Source organism: Lygodium microphyllum, chromosome 15 (assembly GCF_053477565.2).
Source record: "Lygodium microphyllum isolate KBCC chromosome 15, Lygodium_microphyllum_v1.1.10, whole genome shotgun sequence".
Classification (NCBI taxonomy): domain Eukaryota; kingdom Viridiplantae; phylum Streptophyta; class Polypodiopsida; order Schizaeales; family Lygodiaceae; genus Lygodium; species Lygodium microphyllum.
This window is the reverse complement of record NC_141149.1, coordinates 133,358,468-133,381,303: the sequence shown is the minus strand read 5'-3', so window position 1 is coordinate 133,381,303 and position 22,836 is coordinate 133,358,468. Positions and strand designations below refer to the sequence as shown.

The 22,836-nt window shown below is 41.8% G+C and overlaps 1 protein-coding gene across 3 annotated transcripts in view; it reads right to left on the bottom strand.

The window, feature by feature from the left end:
* YY1 (zinc finger (C2H2 type) family protein) overlaps window positions 1-21,678 on the bottom strand; it is a 43,921-nt gene extending 22,243 nt beyond the window's left edge. For 2 of the 3 annotated variants that reach the window (XM_087694798.1, XM_087694799.1), the window contains exons 1-2: window positions 21,355-21,678; window positions 11,832-11,890 (exon numbers count right to left, since the gene is read on the bottom strand). In XM_087694798.1, coding sequence (XP_087550924.1) covers window positions 11,832-11,890; window positions 21,355-21,500 — 205 coding nt within the window. In that variant the 5' untranslated portion in view covers window positions 21,501-21,678. The remainder of the gene's footprint in view (window positions 1-11,831; window positions 11,891-21,354) is intronic. The other variant, XM_087694800.1, reaches the window with a different exon arrangement.
* Between the last annotated feature and the right edge of the window lie 1,158 nt (window positions 21,679-22,836).

The window sequence follows — 22,836 nt, the reverse complement described above, 5'->3', positions numbered from 1 at the left end:
CCTACATGCGTGACTCCTGCCTGGTGCTCCATCTGGCCGCCCGCTTGCACGTCATGTGCTGCAACTATTAGTTGTCGTCTGCCCCCAACTCACTTGTAACAACTGACCAACTGCCAAGCTGCCTCTTGCCTGCTCTGATACCAATGTGACGGCTGATTTGCTAGGATCGAGAGAGTACAGGTCTAACTAAATGCAGAGTTCAAAGTAGGGAGAGTGAGCAAGAGTGAGAGCACAACACACTGGGTATTTGGTACAATGATAGGATGTACCACCTTAGATTTTGATAATATATAAAGTACAAGTGTAGGAATGCGTTCAAACCCGAACACCGTAAAGGCACGGTTAGCCTTTATTCCCAACAGGCGCGCTGCTGGCAATGGCAGTGCAGGCCAAATGGTAGACTGCAGGTGGCGGATTGCTCAGGTGGCAACTAGGGCAATAGCTCTGACAACAGCTCTGCACAGGGAGTTGACAACAGGTCAATAGTTCAAGAGTTTAGCTGGAGATGGTGGCCACTAGTTGGGCTAGGCTAAGCTAAGGGCCGGCTCTAATACCAAATGTGAGAGGATAGAGAATACACATAGATCGAAGCTTAGCTAAGAGTACAGTTGATAGTGAAGATAGTGTGTGTGAGTGAAGGCACAACTCCCAATGCAATAATCAAAGTGTAGGACACAAGTACAAAGTACAACCCTTTAACCTTAGGATTGCTAGAGTGTGTTCACACCCGAAAGGTGTAAAACACGATAAGTGCCCAAACTATGTAGCACATGCACATAAAATAAAAGAGAATAAATCTAGGGGGAAAAAACCTCTCGTTAGGAGAGTAAAAAGTACTCCAGAGTCCTATCGAGGATCATTGATACTCCTTTATGAGTATAGGTGTGAGTCAAACTATACCCAACACAATTCAAGTAAATTGATGATATCCCAACGATGGAACCTTGAAACTAGCCTTTCTCCTTGGATAGGATGGTAGACAACCTGGTTCAACACCAATTACAACAAGTATACAATTCACATAAACTGAAAATGTACACTTTACCACCTTCATCTTGGACAATGCACCACTTGTTGGCCCCAAAATTGGTATCCCTTGCAAAATTTCTTTAGCTTTTATTGCAATAAATGGAGTACAAATGAGATTCTTTGATCTCCTCTGCTAATCTAGGTGCCCCTTGTTGTGTCAAAAATGACTAGTAAACCTTCAAACCAATTTCCCCCTTAGTTTGCTTTGGGATTGGCCTTCACCTTACTCCTTGAAAGACAAATCAAGCCCCAAATCTGATATAGGCTTGCTAGCCGCTTAAATCTCCCTGAAATACTTTAAACTCAATTGCTGGAATTCAAGTCCTCGGCTTTCAATTCTGAGCACGCATCTCGAGGTGGCTGTCAAACCCTAATTTTTACTGTAAATTAAGGTTTATAGCAAAGATTTACCAAAATCTCCACCTCTGATGACTCAAATGGTTTGATTTCGTTTAGATAACTTGAGAGATGGTTGGGGGATGAGAGAGAATGTTGTAGAGAGAAATTTCAGAGTTTTATCGCAAGCCTTGGTTAGCTATTGATCCTTAGACTGGCATTAATTAATTAATTAATTAATTAATTCCTAGTCTCTAATGTTCATTGACATTAATTGCCAATAAATTATTCTAAGCCTAAATCTAACACTATATATCACCTAGTTATTGTCAAGCATAGCTTATTGCAACTTTTGCCTTTGGCGCCAACAAATATTTTGGGGTCCTAGGTCCCACCCTGTGAAATAATTAATATGCATCTCACGTGCAAATCGCATTTGCACATTTGATTAACTTTTACTCAAATACTAAGCAAAGCAATAAAATTTCACATCCTCATGACAGCTCTTGATGTCTTTTCCTAGATCTACTGCAAATTTTCAAATCCACAGCTCCACACATTTTTTGCTATGGTCTTGTGGACCTATGGTCTCGGTACATAATGTTGTAGCTGTCCTTGCAAATGGCATAAGGAGCCCTTTCAAGGTAACTGTGAAATGTTTCATACCTGAAACATTGCGTTTCAATGTGAAACATTTCACCCTTGGGTAGGTCCCAAGTGAAATGTCACATAAAATGACACAATAACTTATCTTGAATCCATATATTCAATAGAATTTCAATAGCTACAAGGTTTCCCTTGGAGTGAAACAAATGGGTGAAACGTGCATAGTGAAACAAATTTTGTGTTTCATGCCTAATGAAATGCATTTCATGGTTATGAGTCCTTTGCACTTACGCAATTATGAAAAGCATCATCTTAACAAGTTCAAAGAACCAATTTTGAACAAATTTGCAAATACAAGGAGAGGAAGTAGAGACAAATGCAAGACAATCTCATTATGACTAGACAACTTGAAATATCTTAAAAGAGAGATTGCAGCAGCAACAAGCATTTAGAGCTCAAGGTTCAGCATTGTGGCAATGGACAAGAGAGAGAAAGACGAGGAATGAATCATGAAATAGAGTAGGGTGCTCTTCATCCATCTTCCATTATCTTCAATGGAAATGATATTTAAGCCTTGTAATGAATAGAAAGTGTTCAACTAGGGTTGTTCAAACTAAACTCGACTTATTCTTCAGCACACACATAAGCAAGGTGGACTTGAATTGTTTTTTTGCCCTCGAGATAAGACACATCCCCAAGCGCCCATAACAGGAGGCCGCTTCTATCTAAATATTAGTGAAGAGAGTGGGCATATTGGCATTGTTGCTATGTACAAATAAATAGTTGGCAAGCCAAATGGACAATAGAGCTTGGTTGCACTTAGAACCTCCTGCTAAGTCCTTGATGGCCCACTCAGAAGGAGGACCTACTGAGTGTTTGAGTCGGCAATAAGTTGAACTTTAATGCACACTCCATGTGAATATAGGTGTCCAACCAAGTGATGCACCTAAATAAGACTTGAACCCACAATCTCACGATTACGAGTCTAGGCAATCATCTTTAAACATTGTTGTGATGGCATCATCAATCTCTTTTTAAAATTGATTCCAAATAAGGCATTGCTTTGCCCCTCTTGTCCACAAGTTACACCTTGTAACTTCTCCTTACATCTTTAAGTGTAATGCTTCAAAACTATGGCTTTCAATGTAGTTTGTGTTTGAACTTACTATTTGGAAAGGTATTTCTCTTGCCTCTTACCCATCTTGTGATCCTTCCTCATACCCTCTAGCACAAGTCATTGCATAAGACAATCATTCCTACAAAGGAAAACTGTTTTCTTTGCCTCTCTGTACCAAACAAAGACTTGAAGTATTTCACTAAAGGTATAGCAAAATGCAGATGATGATCGAAGGTTTACTTGAATATGAGAGTATAAGGAATAGATAAGGATCACCTAAACATGAAACTCTAAGGAAGGATTTGGTATCAAGGGGATGGAAGAGCATAAGGAATTGGTAAGTGTCACCTAAACATGAAACTATAAGGAAGGATTTGGTATTAAGGGGATGGAATATTTAGGTTTTCACCAAAGTAAACTTCAAATCTTTGAGATACATGGATAGCAAGGAGCTCTTTCCTAATTTCTTCTAATGTCCCAATCTAGATTGTTTTATAATTGTTCTTTAGGGACATTTTGTCTTTGTATGCTAACAACTCGCTAGATTCTAGGATTGAGGTGATTTTATTTAGATCATAATCTTCAATGTCTAGAAAACTTTGAGAACTACTCTTTTAAGAACTTAGCCAAGTACATGACTTGAAAAAGTGATTTTTGGCAACAACTACAAACCTACTCAAGTGGATACTTAATAGAGCTCTAGAACCTGACCAAACCAATTTAATCACAAATCTAGGTTTATGCAGTTCTTATGGTTAGTATTTTTGCTTGGTTGTCATGAAAAATCATAATCTTGCACAAAGATAATAGTTCAAGAAATGTCTATACCTCAAAAACAACTCAAAGGGGACTTCCAAGTGTGTCTTACGTGAATGCAAATGGATGAAGACACGATGGCATTGAGAATTCCCCTTAAACATCTCTAATTTTCTCGTGGTTTACGTCCTTCAAGATGATGATTCAATCATTAGATATCCTATATTAGAGTCTATATTCATGGCCAATCATCAAATACAAAAGGCCTTTTAAGGGTCTTGTGTGGACACGTCATCCAAGTAATTGCATTTTTTATAACCTTTCAATAATCATTGATCCATAAGTACTTCATCCATAGGTCATACAATGCACCTTTGTATTACTCCCTCATCTCATTCATCAAATTTGTAAACCATCCACAACAAATCAAACACTATTTTTCGAATATGTTCTTACTAAGCAATGGGGGTTGAACAAAGATGATGCCATCAATGTATACAAGAGTTATGGGGTCTCCTATTGTCTACAAGGTCCAATGTAGGGTCATTCGAGAGGGATATCATGAAGTGAATCTTCTCATGAATGTTGATGGTGGTGAGAGATGATAGTTTAGAGAGTTACAAGGGAATGTTTCTTGGTCACTTCTTCTCATGAATGTTGATGGTGGTGAGAGATGATAGTTTGGAGAGTTATAAGGGAATGTTGTTTGTCGTGATGATGGGTCCTCCTATCTTCCGATAGTTGTGCGGCTCTATCTATAGTGTCCTCGAATAGTCCTCTACTACATTGAGCCAAGATGGTGGCTAAGCCTATGCTAGTGGTGCTATGACCTTGAAGAAGTTTGTTAGTGTCCATTGTCTCATGTCCTACATGCCCATTGCTATGATTGCTTGGAGCTGGGTGAGTTTATCTCGGTGTTTGCAAATCTCCAAAAGGTAGGGGCTTGCGCATCTTGATCAAGGGTGTCATAACTTGATGTAGTGGATCAATGTTGTGCCCTCTTGGAAAAGGAAATAGTAGTGACCTTGTGTCTTGTAGGGGACATGATTTCTATATATCTAATGCTCCTCTATCTCCACCTTTGGCATTTTCCATCTTTGACACAAGATGTCCTTTCATGCCTCTCCAAAGTATCTTTTCTTCAAGTTGGAGCTGATTTGAGGTCCAATTTTGGCCTATGGCATATCTTATCATTAAGGATGTGTGTATCCATGTATTTTGGTTTGATAATGAAGCCATCATTAGAAAGATGGAGAAAAAAAGTCATTGTAGAAGGCAATCTTTGTGCCAAGTGGTACTACTAGTCAGATCCATGCCCTCTCGAATGTGTATTCTGTCCGTCTTGATGACTTGGTTTTGCTCAGCATGGTTGAGTTGCATCATAGGTGCATCTAGGCCATATTGTAATATGGTAGTACATCCATTTGGCTCTAGTTCATGTACTAGTTTGTGCAAACTAGCAACTTTTGTGATCACCTAGGAGAGACGCTCAACCATTAGGGATACAACACGACTAACTTCAGCCATGCAATCTTGTTTGTACTACTGGTTTGCTATTTATCGTCTTGAAAATCATCACAATCAATGGTCTCTCCATCCTCCAACATCCACTTTGAAGGTTATGTCCCAAGAAAGAAGCTCCATACCATAGGCCTAAGGTGTTAAATAACCATAGCTTTGTCCCTAGCTTCTAGAATTGGATCTAGGCACACTCTCTTTAGGGTAGTGAGGGTTGTGAGTAGTTGTGTGGGTTTGATATTTGCATCTTGTTCAAGGCCAAAGAAAGTGGCCCCATGGTAAACATAGAAGTACTTTATTTTTGCTTTGGTAGGTGAATTGTGGTGGTATCAATGTGACCACCTAACTAGCTGAGGTATTTTAAGATCATAACTTTGGTCTTGTGATTCACAACAAGGTCCCTTTGTGTATAGAAATCAGTATTGGGATCAAGACTCGTGCAAGAGTTGCTCTTGGCTTGCCAATCCTATCAATGAAACTAGTACTTTCATTAGTGTATTGTCCAAACAGACTTGGTGAGAGGGGGCAGTCGTAGTTCAGCTATGCTTTGGACTATGTCAGACATCCCACTTGGGGCTTGGATCTTGCCTGTCATTGACCTATAAAGTGTGATCATTCCTCGTAGCATCTATGATGATATTCCTATATCTCGGAATTTATTTAGTAGTATGGCTTGTAGTGTTATGTAAAATACATGTGGCTAGGACTGTGCCTATCTTTATTGATCCAAGTGTAAGGATTCTTCATGTCATATGTGATGTTGAATTGATGTTATAGCTTGGTCCAATGATGCCATAGTAGGAGCACCCAGTAGTCTGGTCATCTGTTGTCAAGAAAGCATGGGTACCAGTGTGCCTTGCTGAAGAAGGAAGAGATGGAAGAGGTCAGCCACGAACCATGAACCGCAATGTCCGCCTCAAGGGATGTAAGGACAATGCGAAGCACGAACCGCAATGTCCGCCGCAAGGGGTGGGAGGATAGTAGAGGGGCTGGAAGCGAGCTACCAGTGGGAGGAGAATGCTACCAGAAGTAAGAGGTTGCAACCAGTAGAAAAACGCAAGTGAGGAGAGAGAAATACTAAAAACGCTGGCTGCAAGAGAGAAAACAACAAACGCAGGTTGCAGGAAAGAGACTAAAAACGCAGGCTGCAAGAGAGAGAAAACAGCAAACGCAGGTTGCAGGAGAGAGAAAGACTAAAAACGCAGGAAAAATCAGCAATAGCAATCAACATACTAAAATCAGCTCCGAACAGTGTGTGATAGGCTAGAAACAAGCACCAGACTGTTGTAGACAACAATGGCCAGCTTGGACCGTGATGTCCTCCATGTCCAGGGTGTGGGCAACAAGCTGAAATCCCTGAAATCTGCAAAAAAGAGATTGTTTTCTGAATGTAGAGTGATCTGCAACAATCACTCTACTGTAAACAGCTGCAAACTACGGGTGGAAGGCTGAAAACAGACGCCAGATTGTAGATGACAACAAGGGACAGCTGAGACTGTGATGTCCTCCGCGAAAGGGGTGTGGGCAGCAAGCTGAAAACACCTACAATAACAACCCCTGTAGAAGAATCTTTGATAACAACGGTATGCTCGGTGAAGACAACTCAGGCACCAAGCCTGAGAGTAAGGGCACAAATTGAGAAGAGTGAAAAGCCCAAGTCCAAAACATAAAGGGCCTATGAAAGGGAGATCAAAGCGCAGTCCGAAAACAAAGGCAAAGTGCCATCACCACTAATAAGCACTGAAAGAATGTCACCAACAGTGTGATTGAACCCTCAAAAGGGCACAAATCTTGCAACAAATTACCTCGTGGAGTCATATGACTAAAAGCTCCACTATCAACCAACCAAGGTCTCTTTGAAGACGAGGCAACCATTGAAGAAGGCTCCTCCAACTCAACAATATGAAGGAACAAGGACTCATGGGTAACCACTAGAGTAGAGGTAGAAGGCTCAAATGTTTTAGCTCTATCCTTTGCTCCCCAACAAAGGCAAGGGTACTTTACCCAACATTTCTCCTCTAGATGTGTCCCCCTCTGACAATATCGACATTTAGGCTTCTTTGAATCAAAGTCGGAGCCTGAAGAACTCTCCGGTCGTACAACTACACAAGTTCCAAAGAGGGACTTCCCTAATGCATCCATTGACGTCTAGCAAGTTTTGAAATCCTGAAGTTGGGATTGGCTTCCACATTCATGATGGGCTATTACTTGACAAAGAGCAGGATTGGCTCCTAGTCCAAGCTCACATGAGGGGACACTTTAGCAATCTAGTCAAAGACAGGAAATCCATGTTCACGTATATTCAGAGGCATTTTTGACAAGATGGTCTTATGCCACTACAAGACATTGTTGGTAGACACAAAGATCTATTATGATTCTTCTCTATGTTCCACACAACCAGTGACTCATTGTTGTACGCTATTGTCTTGTGTTGGATATATGGATTCCATTTCCTGAGCATTCTTTTGAGTTCTCTTCTTTGCAGTGTTCTACTATGTTTTCTCTTTCTTTCTCTTCTGTCTTGTGTTCAGCAGTTTATTTCAGCATCTGTTTATGCTTCCATTGCTACATCCACTTTTGGCAATGCAATGGGCAGTAGAATCATCCTCAAAAGGCAGCAACTATTTGCAAGACATACATGAAAACTTTCAAATTTACCACCCTTAAGAAAAGGATTAAAACCATCAGTGTTCACATTGTAATTATCATTAAACTAGCTCTTTGAGTTTAACACGTTATTTCAAGGCTCTATTTACATTGAAATAGTAATAGAGACTTGACACTCCAGAAAAGGCAGAAAGAGATTTTATGTCTGCACTTGTTTAAGTTGAACTTCCTTAGCTGCAGGTAAACAGGTTCAAAGCAGGTCTGTGCTCCACAAGTCTGTGAGGTGGATTGAAAGCAAGCTGCCCAGCTTGTATAATGGGATCCATAAGTGGAATTTCTGGACTGATTTGATTGTGCAAAGCAGTGTAACACCACCAATGAAGTAACAACCAAGCAAACTTTCGAGCTTATCTTGCGATGCATCCGCAAATGTATTTTGTGAGTTTTGGGACAGTGTGCAACAGTAGAAGAACAGGAACATGGAGAGAAAAGGGAAGAGAAAGACTGAATGCAAAAAATAGGAGAAATTAGTTCCTGCATGCAGCTCGAAGCATCAGTGAGGACACCAAATCAAACTGATGACGGAGGATTATGCAGGCTGACAGAAAGAGAGTGCTGGAAATCTGCAAGCAAAAAGCTATGAACCAAGGAGCAGCCCCAAACTGGCTAACTGCCCAAAATTGGCCACCTGCACCAGTTGGGCCACATTTAGTGCAGCCAGCCTGGTCAAACCTGGTTGCCAGCCCCTACACTAGGTGCATAGGTGTGAATCAACCTCAAGTAGTCTAAAATCTGAAAAGCATTGACCTGGACCATTGATAGCCAGTGCGAACACACTAAAACTAACTAAAACTAAAATGTGCACTAATGCAAGGGCTGGAAAGTTGAAACAGTCAGAGCTCCTCAATCTCCATCAAATTCCAAAGGAGCTCACAACCAAGAGATGACAAGCATGAAAAATACAGGCTAACACCCCTCTCAAATACTAGATTGTGTCCAATCACCCAACATCCTCATGTGATGAAGCATAGAAGCCTAAGACAAAGGTGTTGCATTGTCCTCCATGGAACAATAGACCACTCCTAGCTCAAAATCCATGATTTGCTCCCCAACATAATGATACTAAACCTCTATGTGTTTCATATGGGCATGAAACATAGGGTTCTTCACCAAAGCCAAGGCACTCTAGGTATCCATGCGTAGCTCCATGGGTCTTGTCTATGAAAGCCAATCTCCACCAACATCCAGTAGAGCCATACCACCTCCTATGTGGCAGGGCATAGGGCACGATACTTGGTCTACATAGAAGATAAGGCCACAGTTTCTTATTAGCTTCTGTATTCATATATGACACAGCAAAATGGAGTGGCTAAATGTCAAAATAGGGTGCTAAGGGAGGCTGCAAAAGCCATGCTGCATGAGAAAAACTAACCAAATCACTATAGAGCAAATATTTTGAAACTATTGTCTATGTTTTCACAAACTTTGAGGAATGATGGCAAGCACCAAGAATAACAAAGGTGGCCTCTCTGATCAGTACGTGGAGCTGTCACAGTGTTGCACATAGGTCACCATCAGCTAAAACAGGTCACCAAGTTGTGGGAGTTCTCACCATGCTGTGGCCAGTGGTTGCTACACTTGAGGAAGAAGGGCACCAGGCTGAAACAGCTAAGGAAGAGGGAGAGAATATTCTGATCTGATGAGGAATAAATGGGAGTAAAAGAAAGCCCACACATGCCATATTTAGAGGGGATTTCAAGCATTTGTCCACCACGTACAATGAATGCCAATTAACACAAATAAAGCCTTTTTGGGGCTGTTAATGGAGACCAAAATTAGGATCTACAATCAAATGTTAATGCATCTAATGACTTTAGGTTCACTACACTCCTAAGCCTTGAGAGACATAAATGAATCATCCATACAAGACTGTCCCAGAAGCTTTGCTCTACTCAGAAGAGCTAGACCAACAATTTCACCATCAGAAGGCCAGCTTATCCAATAGGAAGAGCATCAGACAAGTCCAACACAAACAGAATGTGCACCCCTCCATCAAAGCTGGTTGTATCAACAAGAGAAGTCATTCGAGGGCCAAAGTCAAAGCAAGGACCACCTAACATGATCAAAAGCTTTTTCAATATCCAGCTCAATCAAAACAACCTCCTCATCAAAGGCTTGGCATAATTGAACATCTCTCTCTCTCTCTCTCTCTCTCTCTCTCTCTCTCTCTCCCCGCATCCAGTCCCGCCCCCACTTTGTCCTTGCCCTGACTTTGCCCCCACACACACCCTGCCCCTGACCCTGGCCCTGCCCCGCCCCCACCCAATCCCTGCCCTGGCCCTGCCCCTTCGTCCAGTTTCGTTTCTCCTTGTCCGAAGCCAGCAGGGCTAAGGTAACTTAAGAAACCAACCCCCCCCCCAAGGGAGAGGGGAGCACCCTTGGAGAGGGGAAACTCTTCTTCTCCAACAGTCCCCCACTTCTGTAAGACACATCCAGATGGAGCAACGAAGGAAATCCTTCTTGTCCACCCTTTCACAATCTACACCTGCAGTACTGCCACCCCCCGCAAAACCATCAGCATGGGATTCCTACCTCCTTCAAGAAATAAAGAAATTGCAAGCAGAGCTTTTCAATGTTAAGAAAGAAGTAACCAAGAAAGATGAACAAATAGCAGAGCTCCAGCTGCAAATACAAGAAATGAAGATAGAGCAACACATAAAAGCAGATTCCACACAACCAGTTTAGGTAACAACCCCATCTCCACCATTAATAAAGTTCATAGAAGGAGTTTTATCGGTCCTCAAGGAAAGGGTTGAAAGGAATCAGAAATACATTAGGATAGATGGTCTCCCTTTCGGGTGGGACAGAGCCACACTTCCACAAGAAGAGCAAGGAAATTATATTCTTAGCATAGATGTACTCAAGAAACAACTGGGAAAGGTCGTCCCATTTGTGGAGTTGGGAGATCCAATGTTCATTGAAGTGAAGGGGAAGCGTGCAAGAGTTGGGCATTTTGATTTGGAAGAGAAAATAAAGGTCATGAACTAGACCAAGTCATTAGCAGGGACATCAGTGTGGGTATCAAATGAACTGACACCACTCTAACTCAAGAATAGAGCAGCAGAACTTAGCTAAGTTAGAGAAGCTAGGAAGGAAGGGAAGTGGGCAGTTTACAGAGGAGAGAAAGCTATCATTAGAGAATTCCTTGTGAAAGCCCCTAACAAAGGGACAGGTCTTTAGTTTTTCTCTCTCTTGGCTAATGGATCATTTGGAATGTAGTGGCAACTTTTATGAGTCAGAGTTCTTTAGGATCTCAAATGTTGCTTTTTCTTTTTGTTTTACTTTTGCATATATGGTAATGACCCAAAATGGAATATAAATGGAAGTATCTGTGTCTCATACGTCAAGTTTGGCCTCCCGTGGACATTAATGACTCTCTCTCTCTCTCTCTCTCTCTCTCTCTCTCTCTCTCTCCTGTTACCAAAAAGACATTCAACCTGGGTGATCAGAAATCTCCAAAACAACATGAAAAGAACAGTTATTTCTTGCTTAATTGAGAAGCAGATGGATAGTGCATTTAGTAAGCACATATTAATTCAAGGTAGAGTTTGGAAATGAGCAAACACTCCATACTAACTTCTTTTACAGTAAGCCTGTCATACTGTAAAATATTTTCATTTTAGAGTCAAGCTGCAATTCTTTAAACACCTCATTAGCAAGGGTTCCGTACAAGTATGCCAAATGAAAAAAAAAATTGGAAAAAGCAGATTTAATACATCAACTTCAACAGATTTTGACCACAAGAAAGATTCTACCAGGTAAGGCAGCAGCAGAAAACCCAGGGAAACAATTGAAGCCTTACCGTTCACCCACTTCAAAAGAGCGCATTTGCCAGGATTCAGAACAGTATCAAATGGCACCCTGCACAAATGCGATGAAAAGCAAATGTCGAGATTCAAAAAGTAACATTTATTGAGAAGTCACTTCAACAACTAAAAGAATACTTTTTAATAGAAAACTTGATGTTACAGGATATAAAATTGTATGAGTCGATACTCCACAAATTTAGAATTTTCACGGGTTAATATGAACAAACTCAGTGTGAAGGGTGCCCGTTTGGCACTGTTCCTCCGTGTCTAGCAGAGCCATGGTATCTCTTCATATTACTGCAGCAATTGTTTATAAATCCACTAGACTCTTGAAGAGCAGCAGAATGCAGGCGGCTTAGGGTTCATTATCTGGGCACCTTGAGGCAGTTGATCGGTCAAACCACAACATTTGAGTTATTTATATGGTTTTCATTAATGTTTGACTATTGTGGCTTGCCACCTAGTATAGCACTCCTCTATTTGTCTATGTATTAGCACCATGTAGTCACACACTTTTAATCACTGCATGGTTCTATAATGCTTTGTTCTTGTCTCCAATTCCATCTCCCTTCCTCTTACTATATATTCTTTGTGACATTCACAAAAAATATTAGGGTAGGTATATCAAGTTAAAATTCATCCTCCTCTCCTTTCATTCACTGCTGTGATGTTTTTCCTGCTCTTCATTTGGCAGGCACAGGTAGTGCCATGGACAGCTTTCTAGTCGAACATGAATCTCAACAGCTCACAAGATACATCTTTGGCAGCCCCCTTGTGCCTCTCACATTGCAAATCATTGCATTATACTTTGGGGCTTGGGGTTCTCTCACTTTCCCTCCCCCTTCCTCTTTCTCTGTGTTCTTGATGACCTTCATGGTATTGGAGCAGGCTAAATTCTTGTTCATCCTCCTCTCCTTCATCAACAACTGCAATTTTTGTGTTTTCCTCTCCTCTCACATTCATAGTCACACCACCAGAGAAGCAAGTGTGGACAACAGCACATTTGGCAGTGGTGGTGAAGGTACCGGTTCTAAAAGGCACACAGGCACAGCTTCGTAGCCCAGCATTGCTTAGCTCTGATGGCTCACAGGCAATGCGTTTGGCAGCCCTTGTGGCACTCCAAGAACTTTGGCAACTTGCCTAGTACTCCAACAAGTGCTCACTTTATATTGGGGTGTTCTCTCCTATATGGCAGTGGTTTTCTATCCTATGGGCTGGATACATCTATGTATTTGACCCTGTATGTTTTGACAATTCTTAGTACTTGGTTACTACACTGTTAGTTGCATTTTATATATCTTGATTGCTACCCGGATATTCCTAGCAATGGCAGCTTACTTCTTTGGTCATTTGCCTACAAATGTATAGTCATTTACTGCAATTTTATGGACAGCAATGTTGAAAACTATTTATGAACTGTTTCTTTGAGAGCAAACGCCTTTTTAAGCACACTAGTGCCTATTGTTGTGGACAGCTATATATTCTTTAGTTCCCCACTTCTCACCTTTGCTTTTGACTCAATTTTGAGACTGTTTTGATGTGATTACAGCAGCCCATACTCTTGTACTTTGCAGTCATTTGCAGACATAACAGCAAGAACTTTAAATAAATCCAATAACGATACTATTTTCAACATCGAAAAGTTGGATGATAACAACTTCCAATATTGAAAGATGCAAATATGGCAAGTATTGGTGTAATTAGGCCATTGACAGCTAAGGGAATAAAGCCAAAAAATTCAAATAAAGATGATTGGGATGAGCTTGATGAGCTATGCAAGTCTACTATCATGCTATCTTTGTCTAAGCAGATATACTTCAATGTTATTTCAACTTATGAATAGTAAAGGCGATTACTCTATGCATTGTCACTGTGAAGACAACTTCTCACCTAACTCGCAAAGTTGTTGAACAGATAACAAATTCACCCCAAGCTGGGAGACATGATAGACATCATCCAATGAAGCTAGATCTGGACCTTGGTCAGTGGAAAAACTAACTCGACCCTAGGCCTCAATCTTGACCGAGGAGTTATTTTCTGCGCAAACTCTCCCGGTCGCAAGGGCTCGGGAAATAAAAATGTTCTCTATAGGAGTCATGTGATGGGTAGCTCCACTTTCCACAAGCCAAACAGGTGTTGATGTGCTCAGCTGTAACAAGTAGGCCTCTACAATCACCTCGTCACGAGGCAACTCGCACATGTAAGTGAGACTCACATCCAATATCTCTAAGAAGACGATGGGGGCCTCTACAAACCAACCCGACAAACCCTCTAGAGTTAAGTGGTTTGCCGACTGTGATGACTGACGGATGGCTATGTGGGTCTTGTCTCACCACTGGTCCTGCTAGGGGTTGCCACCACCCTGCTTCCCTTGTCGAGGGTTACCCAATTGGGGTGCAGGGGTCTAATTCTTAGATTTTGGCTATATGCATCTTGCCTTAGATCGACACTCGTCGTCATAATGGCCAACCTTTTGACAATGTTGACAATACCTATCCTTCTTAGGTACATTCTGCCATCCAAGTTTAAAGTTTAATAGTGGATTGTGTGGTTTGTTGGGATTCACTAGCCTTATTTGGATTTTCATTTCCATTTGAATTTTACTTGCCCTTGCCCTGGTACCTCTTCTGAGAAGATGCAACAAAAACCCCCTCTATCAAGCACATGTTATGAATTTAATCGAACAAGTGTGCACAACGCAACAACTAAGACTCAAACTCATACAATGTGAGCATCTAGGGCTGTGAAATCACTTGATATACAAAATGGAAATATTTTCTTCATGACTAGTTAAGGAATAGGGTAATCTGATCATCACAAGATATAGGAGCCCAACTGGCAAATGAGGAGATAGAACCATGAGTTGTCTGTGAAGTTGGATAGGTGGAGTAGGGTGGAGGATACAATGGTGGTGGTGTCAACGGATAAGAAAAAGGAGGGGATAGTGGCAGTTAGACAGAAATAGGTTGCATATGTCTAATGAGTGTTAATTGATGTGGAGGTACCAAAATGCACATAGATTCATATGATATTGTAAGTGGAAGTGGAGGCACTACCAACTGGGACACAATAGCCTCGTCCAAATGTCAGCTGGGGCACAACATAATGACCAAATGGTCCACTAGGTAATGCCATAGAGGCAAACCGCGGTACAAAAAGATCCACACTCCAAATGTCTAGGATGCAGAGTGTGTATGAATGGTCGAGCCTTCGTCATAGGTACATCACCTGAAAATAGATATGTAAAGGTCTTAAAGGCTGTGCCTAAATATGCGGAACCCACGGTGTTGTCAAAAGATGACATACCAATGAGACAGTAGGGTTTGCAGGGAGGAACACGAAGTGAACTAGGCAAACACTGAGAAGAGAAGAGAAGAGAGAAGAAACTCTGTTGAATGGAATAATGAAGACCTAAATCATACAGTGAATGTGATACAAGGGAACAAGGGTGTCATAGCACAAAAAGATGATGAAGATAGCCACGAACCACAAACCGCAATGTCCTCCTGAAGGGATGTGAGGGTAGTGGAGAATCTAGAGAGAAGAGGTGACGAACTGAATGAATCAACCGTAAAGAATGAGTGAGAGAGTGGCCTATAAATAGGCACAGTCTGTCTAGGATGGCGCCCCTTTTTGGGGCTGCAAGCCCTAAACCCAAACCCTAAACGCAAAAACGCAAAAACGCAAAAACGCAACTGCAGGTGAAGGGTTTCTCAACACCCCCTCTCATGCCTAAAAAGGGAAACAAGAGGAGTGAGGTGGAGATGCAATGCTACATGTTGAAGAATGCTCATGCAGCAGGTTCCACTTGGACAGTGTCTATCATGGGGAAATTGTTCACTTGCCCAAGTGCACTAGTACAAAGATGATGAAAACATGCAATGCATAGAAGGAATGTCGGACTTTATGTAGTGTCGAGAACCACAAGGATATGCCCGTACTCCATCTCGGGAGTTGGCTCCATGCTGACCAAGGAACGAAGAAGATCCACCCTATAATCTGAGAATACCACCTGAAAGGAGACCTTTGAAGATAATCAAGAGACAAGATGAGCTGTAGAATCCGAAACTCAACCTCGGGAGAGAAGCCACTAGCTCCGTGACTCCATGCTGGAAGGAATATGAAGGCCTAGCCACCAAGTCGCTGCTAAAGACCCAAGGGCTCCGATCTAGGTAGATCCTCTAGATCCTGGGTATGAGTAAAGGAAATGATTGCTCAAAGGAGAGCCACTTCTCGAAAGTGAAAGGTGGTGGTGTGTGAAGAACTTCATGACACATAGGGTCCCTCTCTCAATCGGAAGAAGCAGAAGTAGAAGCCCCCTTTGAAACCGAAGAACGGAAAGCCCCCTCTGAGGGTGAAGTAAGAAAATTCCCCTCTGAATCCCAATCTAAGAGAGAAAGGGAATCCAACCACTCAAGGCTCACAAACTGCGAACATCTGATGGCGAATGAAGCACCGCCGGTCGTGCCGAAGAAGGTATCCGAGGCTCGAAAAAAGAAGCCGGAAAGCACCCAGAAGTGGCCTCTCAAACTTGAGTGGAAGAGAGTGGAGAAGGAGGCTCAGGATGAGCCACAGGTGGGGAACACTCAAAAGCTCTCAGGAGAGTAGACTGTGGAGGAGATATGGGCTGTGGAAGCCACTGTACACGGAAGTGGGTGGGAAAAACCTCCGCACAATGGAGTAGTCTCCAGGAGGGCTTATCGCCTCGTAAGGTCTTAGAGCCTCCATGTGATTGAAAGGACTTAGTGCGCATTGGATGCAGCTTATTACCTTGAGCATAATACTCTGATAGCCGATGCAAAACTATCTTTGTGGCCCAGAAAGAAGAGATGGCACAAGTACCTGGTGGAAGACACATATACTCTGAAGGGGTAGGGAGCAAAGGTCGATGTTGACAGTCTTCGATGGGATGACCGTTCGTGCCGCAGTAGGAACACCCAATAGAAGAGCAATCTGTCGGGGGAGACGCCATGGTATTGGTGTGGTAAACAAGATAAGGGAGGGTGGCAGGGAGAAAAAGGATATCCCCCAATAAACGGCGGAAATAATAGAGAAATCAAATGTTCATGCCAAACCCGCCATCGGTCGTTGTCTTCTCTGATGAGGAGGATCTTTGTGGGCACCAGCAAACACAATCAAGGAAGACTGAATCTGAAATCTGCAAAAATGAGATTGTTTTTTTTTAATGGAGAGTGATCAGCAACAGTCGCTCTACTGTAAACAGCTGCAATCTGCAGGTGGAAGGCTGAAAACAGGCGCTAGACTGTAGATGACAACAAGGGACAGCTGAGACTGCGATGTCCTCCACGAACGGGGTGTGGGCAGCCAGCTGAAAACACCTGAAACCTGCAAAAACGAGATTTTGATGCAGCGGAAAAAGAGGAGTGGATGCCAAACCTGCTACTCATCTCTTTGTCGTCACTGGAGTGGAAGATCTTTCCCACTATTTGAGTAGATCCAGCTCTGATACCATGTCAAAAGATGACATACCAGCGAGACAGTAGAGTTTGCGGGGAGGAACACGGAGTGAACTAGGCAAACACTGAGAAGAGAAGAGAAGAGAGGAGAAACTCTGATGAATGGAATGATGAAGACCTGAATCATGGAGTGAATGTGATACAAGGGAACAAGGGTGCCGTAGCACAAGGAAGATAATGAAAACAGCCACGAACCACGAACCACAATGTCCTCCTGAAGGGATGTGAGGGTAGTGGAGAGGCTAGAGAGAAGAGGTAACAGACTGAATGAATCAGCCGTAAAGAATGAGTGAGAGAGTGGCCTATAAATAGGCACAGTCTGTCTAAGATGGCGCCCCTTTTTGGGGCTACAAACCCTAAATGCAAAATACAAAAACGCAAAAAACGCAAACCACGGGTGAAGGGTGAAGGGTTTCTCAACAGGTATGGTGTGTGGTAGTAAATGTGATGCACTCTATGGAAGCATAAAGGAAGGCACAACGGAAGCTAAGGGAGGGATGGGTCGGAGCCCAAATGGACAAGTGAAAGATATTGTTATGGAAAATATGGTTGACTCCTTTTGTTCATTAAATGCATTGGATGAAGATGCACCTACTCCAAATTAACTATGAGAAATAAAATCATTTGAAGAAAAAGAAAGAAAAGAAATACTTACAAGTTCTTCTTTCAACTTCTTACCTAGTTTTCAATTCATAAAGAAATACATATCTTCCTTATTACTCATAAAAAACAAGAGGTTATTTTGAAGAGTCTTTCTTTACGAGCATCTCATGATCCAACAAAAAATACAAAATCAGATGGCATAGAATCTGACATTATAGGGTTTGTACCAAGCATTGAAGAAAAGAAGTATTGTGGAAGTGGAGTATAATCCGAGCTAGGTTTCAAATCTAACGTAGATAACTCACGCTTTCCTTCAATCTCCTGTTGAGCCCTATGTATAAAGACGAGATCATACTCAACAATGAAAATTTGATATGATCTATGGACTCCATGGTAGTCTAATGATTCTTCACCCATGTCAGATCAAGCAGTAGCAAGCTAGAAGACCCACTCCTGATCATTTCTGTCCATGTTTAGCTATGGAGACTAGAGTGGTGGTATGAATATGTTCGAAGTCATCTAACCCTTCTATTGTTCTTGCTTCTGCGATAAGCTTTCTAATAAAAGGTCAAGGTTTCTTAAAAAGTATCTAGCTCTAAACCATGTGAAAAAATACTCTAAACATAGAAACACAAAACCAATCGTACGACAAAGCACAAACTAATAACACAGAACACAATTAAGGTTAGGGTAACTTAGAGACAATGAATACAATGATTAATGAAGTGAATGACTATATTGAATAAAAGTGTTCATGCAACGAGCATGCTATACAATGAATAGTCCCTTCTCATAATGGGGTGAGGATGTCCCTTCTTGGGGAAAATTCTGACCATGAGAGTCCTCACCTTAACAATAAGAAAAGGTTTTAGTTCCTATGTGCACATCACTCAATACAATGCATGTGAAACTCAGTATAGACGGATATGATACAAACCTTTTCCTCATTCTCATACATATAACCACACTTCACTAGCAAGGTCAAGGTTTCTCGAACTCTCGTATCTCTAAGATCAGGGCAAAGGTTATGAGCTAGAGAGTGTGTCGTACTCCGTACAGATCTCGAAAAGTAGCAAGGCACCCTCCGTGTGTCGAAACAATACCTAAGCAAAGAGAAAAATTAGGCAACAACTAAAAACAGTAGACAATTGTGCAAAAAGTATAGGCGATAGCTGAATGAGAGAGAAACTCAACAAACTTAGGGCTCTAGATGATAGCAACAATGTCTGACTAATGGCGACACCTCCAAATGATGAGATCACTAGCAAATACAGGGTGCAAATTGCAAGCACCAACTCCAGGGTACTAGGCGACAACTCCTAGATGCAAGCGATACCTCACAAGGAGTCCAAGACTAGAGTCAAACGCCAAATGGTAGCAAATAGCAATGGAAAGCTCTAACCACGATGTCCTCCATGAACGAGGCATGGGCAACAAAGATATGGCTACTGAAATTGCATTTCTTTTTAAACAAGGTTTCTTCATTAATTAAGCGTGTTTTGGGACTATTTGAGTCAAAGTAATGAAGCTTTAGCTCAATAGTTGGAGCCACAGAGGACTTAAACAACTAATTGTCGATTATATCTAAAGCTTGTTGCAACAACTTCCCAACTACAAGGCTCCTAAAACTTGCAAAAACAAGATTGTAGGAGAGTGGTGGGTTGCATGCCTATTTATAGAAAGTTTGAGACACCCAAATTAGGATCCAACATGTGGGACACAATAACTCTCTAGGATCGCATTTCTTTTTTAAATAATAAGGTTTCTTCATTAATTAAGCGTGTTTTGGGGCTGTTTAAGTCAGGTAATGCAGTTTTAGCTCAACAATTGGAGCCACAAAGAACTTAAACAACTAATTGTTGATCATATCTAAAGCTTGTTGCAACAATTTCCCAGCTGCAAGGCAGCAAGAAGGGGAGTATGAAGTGGGTTATTGCAACTCCAAGTTCTATTGTTTCTCTCCTTGTCTCTCAGCATGCCACATTTGCTTTCAGTTCTCTATAACAATAATGTTGTCCTACTGCAGTCCTGCATGTGACAGTCCTAGTCTAGCTACAGAAATTCAGTAGCCAGCTTGTTTCAGTTGTACATTTACAAAGTACTTAGACATTACTCTATGAATGTCTCATCCTTTGCCAGCTTTTGTTACTAAACCAAACAGTAACATAAGCCCCTTTGGGCCTTTGCTTTTGCATCTAGAAACAGCTGAAGCGAATATCCCAAAGTAAGCATCCAAAGCTTACTCTGCAACTGAATTGTACATTGTACATATATTCATGGTAGAACATAACAGATCCTATAATAAGAGTAGGTGTACTACAATTTTTCCCACAGAAATGAAGCTTCTGTTTACAAAGTGTGAGCTCATGAAGCATACAGAACTTGCAACCTGTAATTTGTGGTGCTAGGAAGAAAGGGATGGACAAAATGAATGGTTGTCAATTATAAATTCCATAGCCCAAAACTATATGAGACAGCAAATCAAAAATGTCTAAAATCAGGATTCGTTTAGGAAGCTTAAAACTCCTAGACACACAGGCTATATTCAACACCCAGGTCCCAAGAGAAACACTCGATTGAGAACACAATGAAGCTAAAAATGCAAGTTGATTGAGTCCAGACTTCAATGTCAAATGCAGAAGCTATAAGAATATTCACTGCTGATCCAGCTGACAACCACCCTAACACCAAGAAGTAGATCTGGCTGATTGTTGACCTCTTTGGTGGGGAGTCCACTGATCATTCTCATTGCAAGCATGTCTTGATGAGCAGGCCCATCTCCTAAATTCTACACTCGGATGAACAGAGAAGAATGATGCAATTGTACTCTCATATTTCTGGATGGGTCATATGAGATTCTATCCGTTAAAAAAATATATTCCTTGTATGTGAACCATGTTAATTATCTATCGCATTGTATGTGAGAGCTTTCATGTTCATGATTGATGTACTCATCGTGTTTTGACTATAAAGGACCCTGCTGATAAAGCAAAACTAAGCTAATTCTATGGCCAAGGTAAACTCTTTCAGAGTACATACATATACGCGCATGAGAGTGAGTCTGCTCCTATTTGCGAAATTACCCTGGAGCATGGGGAGGCAATGGGGTCAACCATTGTAAACTGTAAAGGATAGCCTGGAAATAGGAAAACAGAAACGAACCCCTGCAATCCATTTGCAACATCCTCTTGGAATTTATTTTTCCCCCAAGAGTATCCCCTTGGATATCATGCTTGTTTACTAAGTTAATATGATGTAATGGCAGCAATGGTACAATGCGTGGGCATAAAACCGTGTTCCAGAGAACAGTAGGTATTGTGGCCCGAATTCCCAAACTTATCCTAAAAACTTGTCTCAAATACGTCTGGACACATTCTTGACGTCTACTTGTAATCTTTTTTGGACCTGTAGAATGAATAAAAGGCGTCGTTCTTACCATTGCTTGGACCACTTAGGGCGACTAGAGGAAGAAGGCTCTGCCGGCGGTGGATGTTGCTGCTGAGCGGCAGCTGCGGCGGACATGGAGTCTCCTGCAACGTCAGCCTCTTGTTTGGAGCTCTGCTGTTGCATCATCTCGCCCATCTGACCTGCTGCTTGCCCCTCGGCGGAGCGGGGAGGAGGAGGGGCCTTGCGTTGTCAGGTCATGTACAATTCAAGTTAGGTAACAGGGAGAGAGAGACACACACACGCAGTCTCTTTCTCTCAGAGACATGTATACGCCATTGTTGTAGCTACTGGGCCTTTTTTTTTTAATAAAATTAACTTTAAACTGTAAGACAAGTGCAATTTAGTTTAGTTATTGGCATTAGCGCTCCATGTTAGGACTTATGCAAGCATAGGTCATTACTTGCATAAGTCATTAACGTGCACTAGTAAAGTGTGGTATTTGGCCCTCTCTCTCTCTCTCTCTCTCTCTCTCTCATATATGTGCCATTGATGCCCAGGACGGTATGAACGGCCATCATTTTGCGGCAGCTCCCAGCTTCTCTTGGGGAACTTGGGGAATCATGGAATTGGGTCTCTCTCTCTCTCTCTCTCTCTCTCTCTCTCTCTCTCTCTCTCTCTCTCTCTCTCTCTCTCTCTCTCTCTCATGTATGTGCCATTGTTGTAGCTAGTCTACCCTTTTTTTTTTTTAACTAGTAAGGCAAGTGCAATTTAGTTTAGTTAAAGGCATGCTTCAAAGGAAAAGCAAGTTGCATCATATACATTTAGGCTTTTGAGGTGTGCATTGGAAGAGCATTTGCAATCAAACAAAACAAAGAAATTTTTGAGGATGTCTTACTCTCTCTACATGTGTTGTCCTCTTAATAGTAACTTGAAAAAGATATAGCAAACAAATAAGAAAAATTTGCTTAGAATCCACACGGTGATAGCTTTTATATCCTAGTTTTTTCAAAAAACAATGAGTACGTTGTAACTTTTTGTTCAAGAAAACATGAAATTGTATTTAAAGGTAAAGAAAAAGGTAACATAGATAAGCTTTTTGTCAAGAAGCATGACACTTATTGAATTTTCTACATTAGCATTACATTACAACTTTCTAAGAGTGCAAGAGTGAACACAAATACCAAACTACACTTGTAATATCCCCATACCACCCCCCAAGGAAATTTTCAATTTCTTTTTTCCTAAAAAAAAATTTAACCCCTCTCTCTTCCCTGCCGACTGCATGGCGGGAAGAGAGAGAGAGAGAGAGACCCATGTGGTAAAGGGAGGGGGCATGCAGCCCAAGTGGCGAGTGGCACCGCCGTGCCACCTCTCCCCCCCCTCCACCTATAAATTTTCCCTCCTACGCTCTGCAGTGGGGGGCTCGGCTTCTTCCTGGCGTTCACCACAGTTTTCGTTCCCCCCCTCATGCTGTGTACGGACGGAACCCCTCCCCTCTGCGCCCACGGCAGTAGTAGTCCCTCGTTGGCAA